The sequence below is a fragment of the Caenorhabditis briggsae genome, assembly GCF_000004555.2.
Source record: "Caenorhabditis briggsae complete genome, chrIV, whole genome shotgun sequence".
Taxonomy (NCBI): domain Eukaryota; kingdom Metazoa; phylum Nematoda; class Chromadorea; order Rhabditida; family Rhabditidae; genus Caenorhabditis; species Caenorhabditis briggsae.
The window spans coordinates 7,519,341-7,538,497 of NC_013487.2; the positions used below are offsets into that span (position 1 = coordinate 7,519,341).

The 19,157-nt window shown below is 39.6% G+C and overlaps 4 protein-coding genes across 4 annotated transcripts; 3 read left to right on the forward strand and 1 right to left on the reverse strand.

Annotated features, from left to right (window-relative positions):
- Positions 1 to 450: 450 nt before the first annotated feature.
- On the forward strand, positions 451 to 8,535 carry CBG05936 (the record flags this gene model as incomplete). The annotated part of the gene is given in 24 exon segments (XM_045235489.1): positions 451 to 633; positions 703 to 735; positions 752 to 772; positions 1,001 to 1,676; positions 1,728 to 2,065; positions 2,109 to 2,544; positions 2,594 to 2,773; positions 2,819 to 3,392; positions 3,443 to 3,720; positions 3,764 to 3,954; positions 3,981 to 4,146; positions 4,192 to 4,600; positions 4,648 to 5,123; positions 5,158 to 5,340; positions 5,385 to 5,820; positions 5,871 to 6,318; positions 6,372 to 6,534; positions 6,582 to 6,779; positions 6,926 to 7,379; positions 7,432 to 7,664; positions 7,712 to 7,838; positions 7,883 to 8,151; positions 8,204 to 8,265; positions 8,311 to 8,535. 24 exon segments carry the CDS (start codon positions 451 to 453, stop codon positions 8,533 to 8,535), a joined length of 6,759 nt encoding a protein of 2,252 aa, XP_045093116.1.
- A 291-nt stretch (positions 8,536 to 8,826) lies between these two features.
- CBG05935 lies at positions 8,827 to 10,923 on the reverse strand (the record flags this gene model as incomplete). Its single annotated transcript, XM_045235490.1, has 6 exons — positions 8,827 to 8,949; positions 9,073 to 9,198; positions 9,243 to 9,307; positions 9,510 to 9,512; positions 9,676 to 9,931; positions 10,792 to 10,923. 6 exons carry the CDS (start codon positions 10,921 to 10,923, stop codon positions 8,827 to 8,829), a joined length of 705 nt encoding a protein of 234 aa, XP_045093117.1.
- Positions 10,924 to 15,301: 4,378 nt separating this feature from the next.
- Positions 15,302 to 15,786, forward strand: CBG26333 (the record flags this gene model as incomplete). Its single annotated transcript, XM_045235491.1, has 2 exons — positions 15,302 to 15,509; positions 15,758 to 15,786. 2 exons carry the CDS (start codon positions 15,302 to 15,304, stop codon positions 15,784 to 15,786), a joined length of 237 nt encoding a protein of 78 aa, XP_045098502.1.
- Positions 15,787 to 17,664: 1,878 nt separating this feature from the next.
- Positions 17,665 to 18,655, forward strand: CBG05933 (the record flags this gene model as incomplete). The annotated part of the gene is made up of 3 exons (XM_045235492.1): positions 17,665 to 17,928; positions 17,975 to 18,423; positions 18,475 to 18,655. 3 exons carry the CDS (start codon positions 17,665 to 17,667, stop codon positions 18,653 to 18,655), a joined length of 894 nt encoding a protein of 297 aa, XP_045093118.1.
- Positions 18,656 to 19,157: the final 502 nt, after the last annotated feature.

Genomic DNA, 19,157 nt, shown 5'->3' on the forward strand with positions numbered 1-19,157 from the left:
CGCTTTTACCGGCAGTTGGCCTAAAAAACTCAAACCTGGCCGCTAGGTCACCGGTTCCCACTTTGACTTTAAAAAATTTTTCACCGCACACCACCTTTAAAAGTCAACAAACTGATTCGTGTATCAACTCATCTCTGATCCCAACCGATAACCCCTATACTCTCCCATCCCAATCTTTTGATATTTCTTAAATCAGGGCCTCTTCCGTATTACATCAACTTCCTCACAGTAATATTTACAAATCTGTCGGACGACAGTTTCGCACCTCATACCGCAAAAGTGGGCGGGCGTGTCTTTTCCTCCGTGGGGCTTTCTGTCCACTCAACAGAAGTAACCTGTCTCTTTCCTCCCTTAATATCCACCTGTCATCTCCCTCCTCTTTCGTTTTGACCACCGCCATCACAACTTTTAATCTTATTCTTATCACTTCCGGATGTCAAATGAGCAAAAATGTGGTTACTGTATCTTCTATTTCTGAAACCAATCGTTACATCATCTGTGGATCTTTTACCTGCAAATGTTCTGAATGTCTGTCCAGTACGACCAACAAATTGTAATTTACTTTGTCCTTATGGATATCTCAGAGACATACTTCAACAATGTCTTTGTACCTGTGCAATAGATCCCTGCCAGGTAAGGCACTTTCTCTAAATTCAAACCATCCCAACTAGAATTTTCGAACTATTAAAAATGGTATTCCAGACAACAATCTGTGGACCATCAGAAAGTTGCATTGCCATTGGTGTCAAAGCACGTTGTATCCCAAAGTTCGGTAAGTACTTCTCCTTTTTTTGCTACTCTCCCTTTGCCAATTATAGACCCTACGACCAGTCCCTCTCTTCCGAAGAGAGGTGACAATTATCTGGCTACTACCGGCCGTAGTAAGCTAGTATTCGGACACGTTTTTGTGTTGTGTTCTTTTTTGGTGTATAGTTTTTCGGAGAATAAAAAAAGAGAAATTCAAAAATGAATGTTGATTTATTCAGGATCCAATCGAGAGGAATGTCCAAGACTAACTGGTGGAGTTTGCGCACTTCGATGTGAAAAAGATTCGGATTGTAATGGCAGATTAATTTGCTGTTCAAATGGATGTGGACGAGAATGTGTTGCTCCGATTGCCAAAAGTTTTCCAATTAGTGAAGATAAATCCCTGCAGCCCGTTTCTTCGTCTTCCAACATTCCTCGATCGTTCCAAAGGCTGATTAAAGCCGTTTCCAATATCGGATCAACTCATTTCAACATCACTCCAATACCACCTACAATTCGAAATTTAGCAAACACTCTATTCCCAGCTCCTTCTCCAATTCGTCCTCTTCCAACAACAAAAGTCGGCCAGTGCCCATCACCAACTGAAAACAAATCATTATGTAGTGATCAAAAGCAATGTGCGAATGACCTTGATTGTGGAAGTGTGGCCAAATGTTGTCCGACTGCGTGCGGATCCACGTGTATGGCGCCGTTAAAGGCCACTGGTTGTATCCATATGGTACTGGCTATTTCGAAATTGAAGGAGAGACGTCTTCCAAATGAATATGTACCATTTTGTGAGAGAAATGGGAGGTTCTCTTCCATTCAATGTGATATTCAGTTTTGTTGGTGTGTTGATGTTCATTACGGAACGGAAATCGATGGAACCAGAATCAGTAGAGAGCAGCGACGAATAGATATGTGCAGAGGTTAGCCTTCGTTCAATGTCCAATTTTCCTATGATATATTTCATCCTACAGAACCAAGATTATGTGCAAAAAAGTGTCCTAATCAATGCACTCATGGTCACATTATGGACATCTTTGGTTGTCCCATATCAACCTGTGCATGTCTTGATATTTGTCTCAATGTCAAATGTGAAAATAGTTGGGAACAGTGTCAATTGGTAGAGCCTGATTGTGCAAATCCACCATGCCTTCCTGTTCCGAGATGTGAGTCGATCCTCCAATTTCATGAAAACAAATGGTATTCAGGTCTCTTGAATCCTTGTCGACACGGACCTCCATCTCGTCTTGCGAACGGTATAACTGCTCTGTGCTCCAGTGATAAAGACTGTCCAGAAGGAACTTGTTCCAAAGTGAGTAACTGATTGCTCAGCATCAACATCTCGATAACTTTAGATCGGTTATAATGGTCTTGGTTTCTGTTGTTCTGGTCCAGCATCTTCCACTCGAGATGGTCGATGTCCTTCTCAACCAGCCGACAAACGTAAATGCCTCCTTTATCCAGGAAATTCATGTCATTCTGATCACGAATGCTCGGAAGATGAGAAATGTTGTTTCAATGGATGTACTCTTTCTTGTGCTCAACCAGAAGATTATGTAATCAGAAAACCAGTGAAACCAGTCACAGAACCAATAATGCATTATCAACCTGGAGATGTCGAAAAGTATAACAAAGGTCATTTGAGTTCTCTGGTTGCCGATTGCGCTGATGTGATAGTTGCAAATATCAGCTGCACAACAGAATGTCATTCGGATTCTCAATGTGCTGGAATGAAGAGATGCTGTAGGCAAGGATGTTCAACAAACTGCATGTATCCAATCAGAAGCACACGTAAGGAATACAAAAAGATGTTTCGAGCTAACTCATGTATAATTTCCAGCATGTTTCCATTTGGCGCTGACTGCCGAATTGTATTCTTTGAGAAACGCAATGAAATGTGACAGAGCCGGAAACTTCGAGCAATATCAGTGCGATGATGAAGGATGCTTTTGCGTGGATATAGCGACCGGAGAGGAACTTCCTGGTTCAGGAGCCATCGGAAGAAAACCTAATTGTGAAAGTAGGTCTTCAAGATTCATTTGTTGAAAAGTACTTGATTTTACAGGTCGAAACCCATGTGAGCCTCTCGTTTGCAAAGTCGCCTGTCCATTTGGTTTCGAAAAAGGACCAAACTCATGTCCAACTTGTAAATGTAAAAATCCATGCGAAGAAGTGAAATGTCCTCAAGGGAGTGTTTGTGTTATGAGCTCTGTGCAGTGCTATCAAACTGGAAACTGTGTTCCCCAACCCAGATGCGTACTAAACTTATGCCCAGCTGGTGAACCCTATATTTCTAGTATTGGAAACGTGGAAAGTTGTACAAAAGATGAAGAATGTCCATCTTCTACCCACTGGTGTCATCGTCTTGGGATGTCTTCTGGAGGAGTCTGCTGTCCTTCTCCTGCCCGTGTTCGTCATGCAGGATCTTGTCCAACAGTTCCAATCAGCTTGGATGCTAGGATGTGCAGAGTTTTCTGTAAAGTTGATGATGACTGCAATGGACACCAGAAATGTTGTTTTGATGGGTGTGGTGCGGCTTGTCGAGATATCACAACTCCACTCATTGAAATTTCCAAGGAGATATTTGAAAAACAAGGAACATGTATTTCCGAACAACGGGTGTTATGTAACCGATTAGAGTTAGTTTTTTTTCAACGGATTACTACAGAACTTTCTTCTTTTCTTTCAGAAAAAACACTTGCGAATACGATACAGATTGTGCGGGAGTTGCCAAATGTTGTGATGATGGATGTGTGAAAGCGTGTGCCTATCCTCTTCAAACCAGCAAATGTCTTGTTCGAAAGACAAATCTTCAGAAAATGGGACAGATGGATCTTATTAAATGCCGTCCGGATGGATCATTCGAGCAAATTCAGTGCGACACAGAGTTTTGTTGGTGTGTAGATGAAGAAGGAAATTACGTGGATGGTACAAGGGCCGGAGAAGATGTCACTCCAAACTGTCCAGGTAATGTCTGTTCCCCATCATATGAATATTGAGTTATTTTCAGAACCATGTGAAAAACTTGAATGTGGTCCAATCGGTTGTGAATACGGACATAAGAAGGACAATAGGGGATGTGCAACATGCGAATGTGTTGATCCATGCGAAGGTGTCACTTGTCCAGATGATTCTCTCTGTATACCAACTACAGTACCATGTGTTACTAAGCCATGTCCAACTGTATCCCGAAGAATAATAGTCCATCTTAAAACAGCAATTTTCAGATTCCACGATGTGTCATCAATCCTTGTCCTGTATCAGAATCAGTGAAAAACGAAACAACGTTGCATCTGAAGAAATGCTACCGTAGTACCGATTGCTTTGATCCAATGATGACTACTCATTGTTCGATGGTCACTCAAGATTTTGGATTTTGCTGTACTGCAGAATGTAAGACTCATTACTTATCTTCTAACGAATAACCTTCTGTTTTAGCTCCGGAGGTTCACACTGGATTCTGTCCTAAAATAACGGAACTAAATACAGCGAAAGTGGAGAAATGTGTTCAGGAGTGTAGAACAGATTCAGACTGCGATCAGACATCGAAATGTTGTTGGAATGGGTGTGGGTTGACATGTGTGACGTCATCTAGTAGTCCTCGTCCTATTACTACTATTCTCCAATCTGTTTCCGAATCTCACTTCGGAGATTGTCTGAACGTAGCTCCACTTGGAGCTTTTTGTCTTCAAAGACCAACGATTGCCGACTGTAAAAACGACGACGACTGTCCATCACTCTATAAATGTTGTTCCGATGGTTGTGTTATGAGATGCACTCAACCAAATCGTGCTCCACTTTGTGTTCATCAAAGAATTGCAGCTTTGACAATTTCAGAGAGCGAAGGGTTGGTTAAAACTTCAGTTAAACTTCAATGTTTTTGAAAACTTATAGATCAGAGTCAAACGAAAAAGATTCAGCAGTATTTGTTCCGGAATGTGATGCATCTGGAAACTTTGACGAAGTTCAATCTCACTTTGGATTAATGTGGTGTGTTGATAAATTGGGTCAAGAGATTTCTGGAACGAAATCAACCCGAGTTCCCAATTGTGATAATCCTCGTCCCTGCCCGACAAGAGTTTGTGCTGTGAACTGCTCATATGGATTCAAAAGTGATAACGAAGGATGTCCAATTTGTGATTGTATATCTCCATGTGAATACATGAATTGTCCGGCTGGAAATGTTTGTAGAATGATGCCAGTTAAATGTTCTTCCAAAGAATGTCGACCTGTCGCGAAATGTAATTTCTTCATACCCAAATTTAAAATAAAATTATTGTTCAGGCATTCCAAATATGTGTGGAAGTGGCGAGCCACTGGCACTAGAGAATTCTCTTCTTGCAACATGTTCCCTATCATCTCCATGCCCAGCAGGGTTCCATTGCAAGAGCAGTGGATATGCAGATGTATTTTTTTGCTGCTCCACTCCTGAGATGGCTCAAAAATCTCTCCGGTGTCCTGTGATCCCCGTCATGATTGCTTCGGTTGATGGTTCCTCGTGTGTCGTCGGATGTAGGCATCATTATGACTGTACCCATTCGTCTTGTTGTTTTAATGGATGTGGTACAAGTTGTCAGTTTGAGACACGTATGTTGAATCCATCCTTTTTGGAAAAGATGTTTGATTTTCAGGACAACAACCTATAAAACCAATTCGCCCATCTTACACTTCATCTTCGAAACCACCAAAAACCACGCGGCGTCCTATTCTGAGTTCTTTGAAAATCGAAAAGAAGGCTTCAAAGATCCAGAATGTTATTGTTGAACATCATGCAGTACTGCCAGTATCTCCCGTTCTGGCAAAACTCGGAACTTGTCCAAAACTTTTAATTAATCCGGGGTGCACAGAGCAATGTAGTCAGGATTCAGAATGTCATGGGTTCTTAAAATGTTGTACTGCCTCCTGTGGAACAATATGTTCTGCTCCGAGAATCGCAACTGCTTGTATACATCGACTGATTGCATTTGAATCAAATTTAGCCGCTGAAATTGTGAATTTGATCATTCCACCAGTTCAATGCACTCCGGAAGGATTATTCCGAAGATATCAATGTGATGCGAGAATAAAGTAAGAATCTATTCCTATTTTGTTTCTTCTAGTATTTCTGAAATTTACAGTCAATGTTGGTGTGTTGATGTTACAACGGGAGTAGAAGAAATCGGAACCAGAATTTTTACAATTGGACTTCAGCCTCCAGATTGCGATTTACCAAAAATATGTCAAACGAAATGCATGGAAAATCAATGTCCCTATGGTATCCGAACAGATGGAAGTGGTTGTCCGGCAAATGGAGTTTGCGAGTGCAATAATATATGCAATGTGAGTGAGACTTCAACAATTCAAAAAAAACACATAGATTCTTTTCAGTCTTTCAATTGCCCTCTGAATATGGAATGTGCTCTTCGTCGAGTAGAATGTACATCTAATCCATGTCCAGATGTACCATTTTGTGTAGAAGTGCAGTGTCCGATCCCTCAAAGAGATCTCTATAGAAACGTCATTCTTTGTGAGAACGATGGAGGATGTGGGAAAATTTCTAAATGTGTGATCAATCGCAAAACTGAGGTTTCGAAAGTTTCAGATGTTGAGATTTACATAGATTATTATTATTATTTCAGAGAGGAATATGTTGCCACCAAAAAGCAACACAGTCTTCCGTTCTCAATCTTATTTCTCCAGCAATAGTAGCTGCTGTACCAGACGCTGTTGAAACAACTACAGTAGTTGAAAGAGTCAACCATCCGATGGTAGTCGAAGCTGTCCCAATGTCTCTATCGACAAGTAAGTGATCTTCCAGATGTTCTCTTTTCGAAGTTATATATTTACAGATTGTACAACAATGCGTATTGCTCTGGAATACCTGCACCAAAACGGGGCCATACTAAAATCCCCTTTGCCATTGTGCAGTAAAAACGGAAATTACGAAAGGACGCAATGCGACAACAAAAGATGCTGGTGTGTAGATGAATTGAGTGGAGAAGAGATTCATGGAACACGAAAGAAGAAAACAAAGAATGCGTGCAAGTGTGAGTGAATTTTCCGAAAAAAAGTCGTGAGAATTCTGAATATATTAATCTCGATCCTCTACGAGGTTTTTTTCGAGTTTTCAAAAGTTGTAGAATTTTTGATCTCATGATAAGCAAATTTCCAATTTCGAATTTTTGAATTCCAGCTCAATCGATGTGTTTATCCAAGTGCTCCGCGTCACTATGTCCATATGGTTTGCTCCTTGATTCAATTGGCTGCGCACGATCAGAATGCATCTGCAAATCTGCTTGTGAACATGTGGATTGCCCAAATGGACAAGTATGCATTTTACGAAGAGCTGACTGCCCAAATAAATGGTGTCTTCCTGTGCCCACCTGTGAGAAATCTCCATGCAACAGTGGATTACGTCCTCTAATAGAAACGAGAACCCGGCAGCAGTACTCTTGCACCCAGAACACAGTTTGTCCGATGGGATATTATTGTACTGCTTTTGATGACAATATGCATGGTGTCTGCTGTCCTGGAGCCACTTCCATCAAGAGTATTGGAGAGCACAATAGTCTTTCTTGTCCTCATGGAGATCCATTTTCATCTCTTTCTGATGGAACTCCTCTCTCTTGTACCGTACTCACGAATGGGTTAGTAGCCAATCATTTTCAATTTTACTCAAATTTATTTTCAATCATTCAGATGTCCTGCAACCCATTACTGCTCCACAATGCCAGGTCAAAAATCAGGAATCTGTTGTGTATCGAAACGATATGTGTGCAACTTGCAAAGAGATGCTGGTCCATGTACTGCTACTGTAACCCGATTCTTCTACTCATCGTTGGCTCACACGTGTGCTCCGTTCGACTATGGAGGATGCTCTGGAAATCTGAACAATTTCGCAATTCGAGACGATTGTGATAATTTCTGTGCTGGTGAGGAATTCAAATTACAAAAGCTGAACTTTGTTTTATTTTTCAAGGAATCGGTCTCGACTTGTCGTCTCCATATGATCATGCAAGTGCACCAGTACCAACAGAGTCTTATCAGATAGCATTTTCTCTTTCCGGGGGAAAAATCCCAACTTCCAAAATGGAAGATGCTGAAATGTAAGCAACCAGTTCTAAAATCCAAATATCTTTAACTTCTATAGCCAACTCATTAACTTGCTTGTCGATCGGTTCAAAATTCCACGTGGCTCCATTGAAGACGTTATTCTTCGAGATGACAACGCAGTCAAGTTTACAATCAGAGATGTTGAGGCAAGAAAATTCGCGAGGGAGGTATCCGAGAAGGTGTCAACTGGAGAGTTGAACATGACACTATCGGGACAGAAGTTTGTTGCTGAACCTCATACTTTGACAGCATTGCATGTTTCCAATGAACGAGGAACAAGAAATACATCTCAAGTAATACTTTATGGTGAGAGGAGACCCCAATAACCAACAAAATCATCCGTTAAATTGAATTTCAGCTATTCTTCTGGCATCGTCAATCTTTTTGCTGTGCGTGATATGCCTTGTCTGCTTCTCTTGTGTATGTTGATGAAATACGATTCAAGAAAAATTTTTTGTATTTCAGTTCTGCTACTATCGGAACCAGCCAAAAGATCGAGCGAATACTCCATCTAATACAACGGCGATAACAGATGTTCGAAGTCGTCAATCTGGACTCCGAAGAGTATTTTCTCGAGATGACGTGTCAGTGTGTTCAGATTTCAATCGTCCCCCGATGCATGATGTTTCAATGCTCAACAGAGAACGAGGACGGTCTCCTCGTTCCCAAAGTTGGCTCTCAATCGGTTAACAATACGTGTCTTATAATTTTTGATTTATCACTTATGTACTTTACGATACTTTCAAATCCTTGCCATAATTTTTTCAGCTATTAGCATAAATTAAATTTTTCTAAATTATGAAGATTTATTGGACAATACAGACAAATCAGATTCCAAAAACATAAATATCACAGAAGGTGAGAAAAAAAAACGAAGGACCTTTAAAGAGAAATAATGATTTGAAAACGAGCTTCGTGATCCCTGAAACTCATTGAAATGTTGATGACAGAAAGAGTTTTGAGATGAATAAAGAAGACGTGTCAGCACATCTTGCAATGATAGTTCAAAAAGATGAGACACACTGCGAATCCACCAACGGACAATGGGATGATAACCAGAAGAACGATGAGAGATGAGTTGTGTTGGCGGTAAACAACTTCTGGCTGAAAATGTGATGTTTCCAAAAAAGAAAACATGAGCCCAGTAAGGGATTGTTTTTTGCAAAAAGTTTGTAGATCGAAATCTATATTTCAAGTTTGAAACAGGTATTTTGTTTAAAAACTCACTTGTGGTCTGTGTTCAATTGGATACTGTGAATCCTGTTTCACAAACTGCACCGAATCTTTTGGGTCAGGTCGGACATCAATTGAGGATCGCAGGAATGCGAATGTATTAAGAAATCTTCTGAGCACCTGCACACTTCTTGCCAATTATCCTGTCGTTCATCACAATTTACATGAGAATTCAGAAATGGAAGCTCGTCAACTGTCCCGCAGTGTTGTCGAAGACGTGGTACGTCTCCTGGAAAAACATGAAGGTAGCAAATAGTTTCTCATTCTCCCCCGTTTCTCCTCATTTTCCTACTCCCAAAAACATTGGTGCTTGTCCTAGAACTCTTTTCGCGCCCAATTGCACCCAAAACACGCCTGAAGGGCGCTCATCCCCACCGAAACATTACACTTAATCGAGACGCGGAGACAGAATGTCTCCACGAATCAAGTGCTGCCTATTCAATTCCTCAAATTTGAATCCACTACTACTACTTTGTGTGTGTGTGTGTGTGTGCAGAGGACTCTCGCAGGAGAGAAGAAGAGGGATCTTCTGTATTGGAAAGTTTTGGTTAGAATTCTGGTGAATCCCGCGGGAATTCGTATGCCAACTGCACCCACACTTCTCGTCTCTCCCATGCGTCATGTTTTTCTTTCCCAAAAACGAGCCGCCGAGTAAAAGAACCCGGTGGCTGTTGCCGGTGTTTTGAAAAAGAGCAAGATGAATGGAGAAACGGCTCTGATTGAACTCACTGATAATAATTCGTCTTGTTGCCTCGTTTTTGTGTTCTAGTGGAATGTGTAGATCATAAATTACAACTGAGCTCCAGCTGTCAAAAAATTTGAACTTTGTTTCATGTTGTTTTTGGTACTGGTACTCGAAGGACTATTAATCCCAGAGGTTAGGAAAAAAGATGTATTGAACTAGCTATGAGAAAAGTTCTAATTGGATCAAGAACAATAAGCTAATCAAGAGAATAGTTGGTGTCACTTGAAAGTAATTCTTGATCATATTACACCTTCTAAATTCAGGCAGATCAGACAACTTTCAATATGAGAAAGGCCAAATAAATAACCACACAAAATATTTTTTGCCAAAAAAGAATGTTGATAAAACACAAATGAAAACTGTTATAGAAGGCCCCCTTCGCAGTCAAGTTTGAGCTTGATTATCTCGGTTTCTATGAAAGTTATCAGAAATGTGTCAACTAATAAAATGTTTGGGATATTATGACAAACAATTTATCAGTTGACAACTTTTAGATATTTTTCATATTGACCGAGATAAATTGAATCAAAGTTGAAAGTTTGGGTGAAACTCTATTAGAGTGTTTACAGTGTTTACGATATCTATTTGAAAGTTCGAATATTTGTCTAGAACCCGATACTTTAACGTTTTCAGATTAAATGACTAGAAAAATAAACTTACGATCGTCGCTCCGATGTAATCCTATAAAGCAGTAGTCTCCTTGGCACAGCAAGTTGTCGTCGCAGGAATCTCGATCGCAGAAGCATTTCACTTGGTGACCACCTGAAAATTAATCTCTCAGTTCCCGAAAATTAATTTCGCAGTAGTTTATACAATCCTTCTTTCAAAATTCCCTTCACTCTCTAATGGATCACGGTATCCCACCAAGGCCTTAAATCAGTTTAAATTTTAAGAATCATATTTCTTCTTGCCATTTCCGATCCCATCATCATTTTTCAAATTCTGACCTTTTCCATACACTTTTTGGCATCAAAAACGAGCGAAACAACGAGGAGACAATGCGATCCTGTGGTTTCTTTTGTGAGAGAATCGAGGCGTTTAAGATATAATGTACCCAAGGGGATCCCCCTATTTCCCTTCTTCTTCTTTATTCGGCGCATCGAAGAAACTTTTTTCTTCGTTTATCAAATTGCAAATGAAGAGAAAAAGAAGGATCTTGACCGAAGAAAAGGATTGAAAAAAAAGTGTTGCTCTCTATCATATCTTTTTTTTTTCGTTCTTGGTCCAGTGCAAAGGAAAGGAAAGTGTTTGGGTGATCTCCATGAAAGGAATGTACTCTTCAGGGAGTAGACAAGAAAAGTGAAAGACTTTGGGTGCTGCCGGCGGAGGAAAAAAAGAAAAATACTTCCTGTGGGACATTTTGGTACGAAGAAGGTATATATTTTTTTCAGATATGGCCACACAGAAGTTTGGAAATACTGTGAAATGTCACAGTATTTCAACATCAGCGCTCCGATAAAAATTCTGAAGGAACCGAGAGTCCTATTTCCCCCCATCCGACTTTAACGTTAATTTTGACCTTATTTTTCTATTTAATGATTCTAAAAAACATTTTAAAAGAAACAACCCCTTTTGTCTTAATGGACCAGCTCTTCTCTCTGGGTTTTTGCTTTGGAGACATTTCGAAAACCTTTTTCCGCATGCCATTCGACTTGTATAAACAAACAATTGGCTCGCCTGTGGCATCGACTTCCGGCCCCATGGACCCCAATGTCTTAGTCATTATTGGGTCACTTAAAAACTGAATGACTCCTCCTCTGACCCTGTGCAATGCATAGTTGAGGAAAGTGCACACGAGCAACTGGAAGAAGGAGGACCCCATCTCTCTCATAATTTATGAATTACGCGCATAATCAATTAATCTATAGCAGTTTCGAAACAAAATTGCACATATTGGTAGGCCCTTTTAGTGACTGCCAGAATTTTGAGTTTTCGGAGGAGCACGCATTTTTCATGGAATTCAATTGAATGCTGCCCCATGACTTTTTACTTTTTAAGTGCACCGGAAGGGTTCAACTTTTATGCTCTTGGATAATGGTTGAAAGACGAAACAATCCAATTGTATTCTAAAAGTGCACGGGAAGCTTTTAGACTGAATAAGAGGCCGAAAAGGTGCAAGAGAGATTCCGGTCCCGGATTCCAAGTGCAAAGTGGAGATGAAGAAAGATATGGTTTTGTAGATCCCCAAAAAATAATTTGAACAGTGTGTGGGCGTGTGTAATTTGACGACGAAAAGGCAGAAAAGTGCACAAAGACACGCAACACGCATTCTGATGTTCCCACGATGGATGAAGAAGCTGTGTGGCAGAATGGAGGAGATACAAATAATCCATGGGCCTACACTCACTCGCTTGCTTTTTGGAATTTTTCGAAAAAAAAGCGAAGAGCAAAACTGAGTAGTGTAGGAGACAATGGGGGGAACGAATAGAGATGGAACAAATCAAAATAAGGTTATTATTATGGAATGAATGGATGAATGGGATAGGATGGAGAAAAGGAACATGGTGATATAAATTCTAAATCTCAGAGATCAAGTGACGAAAAGCTACTAATATCTTGGTGGATGAAACTGGATTTGACTACAATTTCAGATAGGAATATTTCCCTTCAGTTAAAATCAGAGATATCCGGATTCCTTATTCCGGATTCTGAGACAATTTATTTATTAAGAATTCCGGATTCCGGATTCCACGCGTTTCATAGTTTGGGATTCCGTATTCCGGATTCCGAAAAATTAATTTCATTATTGGTCCCGAATTCCGGATTCAGTTCCTCCAAAGGCTCATTTCGGACATCCCTGGTTGAAATTCTAGCTATTTGAACAGTGTTCTCAGAAAAACCACATGACTCAAACCTGCTGTCAACTTGAGTTTGATAAATCACTTTGAGATGGATAGGTGATAACAACACGTCTGCGGTTTGTATCTTTTTTTCTTGCCATCAGCTCATCTTTTCTCTCCTTTTCTTATTTTTTCAATCCAGGAAACTAATGATGAAGATGATGATGATGATGATAAACAACGAATAAATCAGATGTCTCGAGAGAGCAAAGAATTCGAGAAATATAGAAAACAGTTGGTGCTTCAAGATTCTGGCGGCAAGAAATAAAACGAAACGCATTGTCATTAATTTCTCGTTGTGAAAGAAAAATGGGCGATTCTTTCACTCGGACATCTGGAACCTAACTGCCAGCATCCCTCGCATTCTCTGTCTCTTTTTTCAGGTCGCTTTCTTTCTTCGAAAATATTCCGAGTTCAAAACCGAGATGAGCCGAAAGCATGAGAAAAACACACCGAATCGCATTTTGAGAATCTTTGATTAGCTCAATTGTGGAATTTTTACATTAACTTCCTTTGAAGCAGCGTTGTCTTTTCTCTCAAATATACCTAAACCTAAAAATTCTTTTTTGTTTTTTTCTAACTTTACAAAAAATAGAAAAGTTTGAGAAAAAGATTATCCACTGAAAATAAACCAGAAAAAAAAACAAGAATCATCGAATTACGAAGCAGAAAGAGGATTAGAATATACACATTTATTATGATTCATGTATCCCTCAATAGATCTACTCTCTGAAGAAGACCTCCCCTTCATTTTTTTTTCTTTTAGACCTTGGGATCTTTGATGAATATTCATGAATTTACCTTTTTTTAGTGTTCAAATGAATCTAAAAAAGTTTACCTGCTAATGCCAAAGAGATGACGAGAGCCACCCACAGCCAACAAGTCCATATTAATATCATAACTTTTGCTTTCGTCGACGTGGACGATGTGAGAAGCGTGAGGATTCCGATGTGTATTCGGATTCAGGATTCGGGATGTGAAGATGTGAAGAAGAAAAAGGTTGAAAAGCAGAAGAGAATGAATTCAGGTGCATTGGTTGATGCCGCCTCGTTCACATCAACCACATTGGGGGTGTTGCCTTGGAGACTAGAGAGTCGGGACTACAATAATTATAGGATGGTCAACAAAAAAAATAAAAAAGAGAAGAGAGGGTATCAAGGAGCCAGTGACAACATGCAGCCACCAGCAGTAGAAAACGCACAATATTTCTTTCTCCGTCTCAGTCTATGTGACGAAGAAGCGAAAAACGAGGAAGAAGATGGAGAGAAATAGGGGCGGAGTTTATGTGAAGAAAAGAAGGAAAAGAGGAGAAATGAAGGGAAGAGGTGGAGCTCGTTTTGAGTTCTGATTTTAGGACTTTGAGAAGATCAGATTGCTGGTAGAGCATACTGAATGACCACAGAAACATAGTAAAAAGAAAGTTCTCATAGAATATTCCAGAAAACGGGCACAGAATAACTGTGCCCGAAAAACGTTCAGAGTCTTATGAAATGGGGTTTAAATGTCTAGCATATTCTTCAAACATGTATGAACTTCTTTAAGTGGGATCTTTTTTTTTAATAAAAAAAAGAAAAAGCATGTGATAGCGCCAAAGGTGTTCTAGCCAAGACTGGTTAAAAAACCTTGATATTTTAAAATGGGATCTACAGTACCGTTCAATACGATTTGGCGACTGGGATCCAATCTTTCCTACTAAAAGAAACAATGCTCAAAATCATAATCGTATAACTCAAACGTCTCAATGTAAATAGCACAGGTAAGGCTTAGTTGCCGAAAGGCATACAAACGATGGCTGAAGATCTAAAGGCGTACAAACGAAGAATATGTAAAAGTGGTCTATAACTTGCGTATTCAAGCAAATTGAAAAAAAAATTGTGCCAAGCAATATCAAAGGTAGTCATGAGTAAATGGACCTTAATTGTTACAAATGTTTCCCCATTTGCTTAAATACTCAAATCTTAACACACTTTCAGATTTTCAGTCACCGTTTGTACGCTTTTCAGCAACCCCGCCTTACCTGTGAGTTCTATGAGCGTTATTTACAACAAAAAAGTATAGCCAGCTTTGCTCAGAATACCAGATCACGGTACTCAAATCTAAATCTGAATGGGTTGTACCATTTGATGTCATATTCAGCAGAACAGCTCCTGAGAAAACTAAACCATAACAGAAAACTTTATCTGACATCAGAATGTATTGTACTTATAGTTAAAAATAGGTCATATAGGCATACAGGGACTACTACTATCAGTCATCATAGGTTTCAACTTTGATTATCAAGGGCCGGTCAGCTGAATTTGACTTCAGGTGACGCCAGCCGTTGAGATTAGAGTTTCATGTTGTAGTGTTCTGATTATGCATCTGGCTATACTACTAGTTGTACGATGGGGAGCTAAATTGAATAGTGGGAGTTGTCAAATTCCAAAAGAACTACTTTTTGAAGTCAGAATGGGAATTTGATTTCTTAAATCGGTACGATTTCTGGTAGCAGATCCTCTCTTACAATTAGGTCTCCTCTTCCAACTTGAGAAGATTGACCGATCCTACGTGAACACTCAACGATTTCATTCAGTTTCTCACATACATACGTTGAAAGTGGGGCAAAACTCATGAAAAAATCACGAAATTCCTTTGGAAGATGTTGAAAAAACGGCTCCGTCATCATGCACCTTTTCCCCGAGGGCACTCTCACATACACACAAAAAAGCGACTAACAACAAAGCCAATCGTTCTAACGGGCCCGTGCTCCGACGAACAAAAAAAAACGTTTCTGATCGAGATGGCAAGGGGTGGGATGAAAGGAATGAATGGACTGACTAGAGTTGAGTGGAAAAAAGGAAGAAGAAGTAGTACACTAGGAGACAACAACGGGAGCTAACAAAGACAATGGCTTTTACTCCATAAAAGTCAAATGTGAAATGGAAAGTGAGGACGGGCGACGATTACTAATTGAGTTCACTACTTTTCGTGTTTTTCAGATGAGCCTAGGAAAGAAACTTATGGGAACCCATAACGAGTATACTCCGATAGCGTCAGTTTTATTGTTCCAGAAATAGGAATTATGGAAGAGAAACTACGGTGGCCATGGTCGAAGTTCCTACAACGACAACTACAGTAACCTAAAAATATTTGTATTTTCTGGATTCCTTTTCTCGATTTTCGAGCGTTTCCAGTCAATTTTTCGCGATCAAAAAATTTTCTGTGTCACATTTTTTGGTATAAATAATAAAAAACTCGACGAAAAGCAGCGAAAATCGAGAAAATACATTCGGAAAACAACACAATTTTTCGGTTACGGTACTTGCTGTTGTGGGACCTTCGGCGACGACCACTGTAGGAAATGAGAACTTCTATGTTTGCCGTATATTGTGAACGGATTCTGAATGATTCCTTGTACATTTCAGAATGCCCGACGTATAAGATAATTTTTTTGTTGTTGTAATTTTTTAAATTTTAAAGCTATTTTGTATGAAGTTTCGAACCAATGAAAACGAAAATCAGTTGAAGAGTATGTTCTAGACAAATCTAGAATCTTAAAATAGTAGGCTACAATCAACGCTTTGGTATGTAACTTCTTCTTTTTTGAGTTAGAAGAGACTCTTCTCACTTCGTCGCCTTCAAAATCGAATTGAGTTATTCTTCTCTTTGCTCTCGCTCGGATACAAAAAACTCTCGAATGTCAGGAGGCTCTGTTTCTCCTCCAATACTTGGCGACTCTTTTTGTGCTCTTAAAATGGAAAGGCAAACAGAAATGGAAGAATATTGAAAAGAAGAGAGGGTCCTGTTTCAGGTATTTGAGTAGGGATACGCCCGAATTCATATTGAATACTTTTCCTACATAGAAATTTTAAGAGGATTAGCCTGCAATTCTGAAAAACAGAAAAATAATCAGCACAGAGATGGAGAAAACAAGCAAATTCATAGAAAGTATAGTGAAGCCGAATGCAGTATCTGAATCGCATGTGGGTGGTCTCAGCGGAAATGAGTTTCTGTTTTTATGTTCGAAAACTTTGATTAATTTAACCCCCTCGAGCTAACTGCTTCTGGAGTCAATGTCTCCAATTCGTGCAAACCTTGAACACAAGAATAAAGCCAAAAGAATTTTTGGAGCTTGAGACAAAAACGAACGACTGAGAAACGAGAAGAATAGAAAGAAGAACGACGGACACGACAAACGATTGGGACAAAAAAGGTCGCCGTGTCCGGAAATTGGATGAAATATGGGTGGCGTACGAAGAGAAAGAAGAACGGAGAATGAGTTGGATGAGCAAGGATTCTGACACAAAACATGGAATATTCAGAAAATACGATATTTGACATTAAGATTTTCTTAAAACTTGAACAAAGTTGTTTTTATTAAATCTGGTAAGATTCTGGTTACAGTAATCCAAAAAAAAAATTGACCAGATTCTAATGAAGCCCTGATTAGTTTTATTCTGCCTGGACCGTTTAGAAATTTCCGGAAAATCTCTCATATTCGCTTTACAAAGGCCACTGGCTCTATTCTGATTGGAAAGATTGAATGAAGATAATGTTATAAGACGATCCCACAAAATATTGTTTATATCACAGGTAAAGGAACATTGCTGAAAAACCGCTGAATGGAAGCTGAAGAGGCGTAAACTGGCGAGTGACTGCTAGTTGGCAGCCGAAGAAGAACCGATTGGCCGTCGCCGGACTGTTGACGGACAATTGGACCCCTTGGAAAACCGGCTTGAACGTTATGTTTTGAAACCAACCAGAAAGCAATATTTTATGCCTATATGACAATACATTTTTTCGTTGGAACTTTCCAAGAATCGGGCTAATATGGTTACAAGAGTCTGATACTAATGAAACACGTCTCATGTGGGTCAAATCCATTGGACAACCATAACTCGCGTAATCCACGCGTCACACTCTGCGTTGAAATACGACAAGGAAAGATCACAATTTCTGGCATCTCCTTTCATATCATTTCACTATACAGCTCCGGAGAAAACTGTAAAATTTGACAACACGATGGCGTCGTCGTACAGTACAAGAAGTTCAAGAGGACCAAAAAGTTCAGCTGACGATGGAGGATTCCAGAAGGGATTTTATGGAATCAATGGCACTGTTCACAACAAAGGAATATCATTGTTGAAGAAGAAAAAGAAGAAACTGCACTATGAAGATGATATTCGGGCAAATTGCAAAAATATGGATCACTACAAGGACTCGGCAGATAAACTTCATTCTGCACTTATGCTTCTTCTGGTTGAAAGTAAAGCTTCCGCTGATTCGGTAAGACTATTCGAAAATTAGAAGATTTTTAACTGAATGATTCCAGCTCGCAACCTCTTCGATTCCCTCGAAAATTCCTGTAGACCCTGGTTATCAACACTGTTCGGATTATCTTGCAGTTTACGAGAGTATTCAAAAACATGGTTTGAAAGAACTCAAACTCGATTCATTGGATCCAATAGTGAAAGCAACAAAGAAATTGGCAGATGAGCAGGAAAAATATGTTCGTATGCAACTGGAAACACTGAAACCTCTTACCAAATTTATTTCGGATGAGTATTGGGAGTTTGCAAAGGCCAAGTATGTCTATCAAAACGCACTGGAGAAGTTTGAGAACAACGCTAATGGAAACAAATCCATTCGGCCGGGATCAATGGAACCGAGTGCTTCTGGGTTATCTGTGGAAAAAACAAAGGACGATGCAAAGTCAAAGATGATGGTTATCCTAAACAAGATCACGGTCAAGAAAGAAAGTCATGCATTGTGTGTAATCCAGTAAATAACGACGAATAACTATTTAAGTTCATGTTTTTTTTTAATTTTAAGATTCTCCAAACAAGCTTCCGATTGGCACAAAAATGTTGGAGTGGTTCTGGCACCTTTCAACACCAAGCCAACTGAAGAATACAAACCAAAAGCAGGAGAAGGAGAAGCAAAGTCAGTAGTTCATTCCAGTCGTAACAAGAAAGTTCATCGGAAAACGAGCAAAGAGAATAGTAGCCGTTGATCTTTCTTTGCTATAAAGACTGTCCTTGAATTGTGCTTTCATTGGTTTTTGTTTATGTTTTCCGACCTACTGTTGAACTACTTCTTAGAAAAATAAACTTCTGACGGGAATTTCATAAACATTCTCATTAGGTTTTCCATTTGGGCGGCACGGTGTTTTTTCCGGAACGTTTTAAAACATAATTTTGAATTCGCGCCTTGCGTAGCGACTCAAGCAGTTCAGTTTAAAGCATGCACGTCGATACTCAACGCGCTTAACTACGGTATTCGCGTTAGAGAGAATTTACTTTACGTCCTGAAAAAAGCACCGTGGGGTGGGTGGAAAAAAGAGCTGCTCGCTATCCGTCCGGGGGTATCGAACAAAAACCACGGGATACAGTAGTCGAGATCGAGCGAAACTTGGGATTTTCGAATTTGTCAGCTTCTGAATTTGAGAATTTGTCAGTTTGGGAATTCTATTTTTAGTATTGTTTCTTGAGACTAATTGCAAGTACTCAGCACTT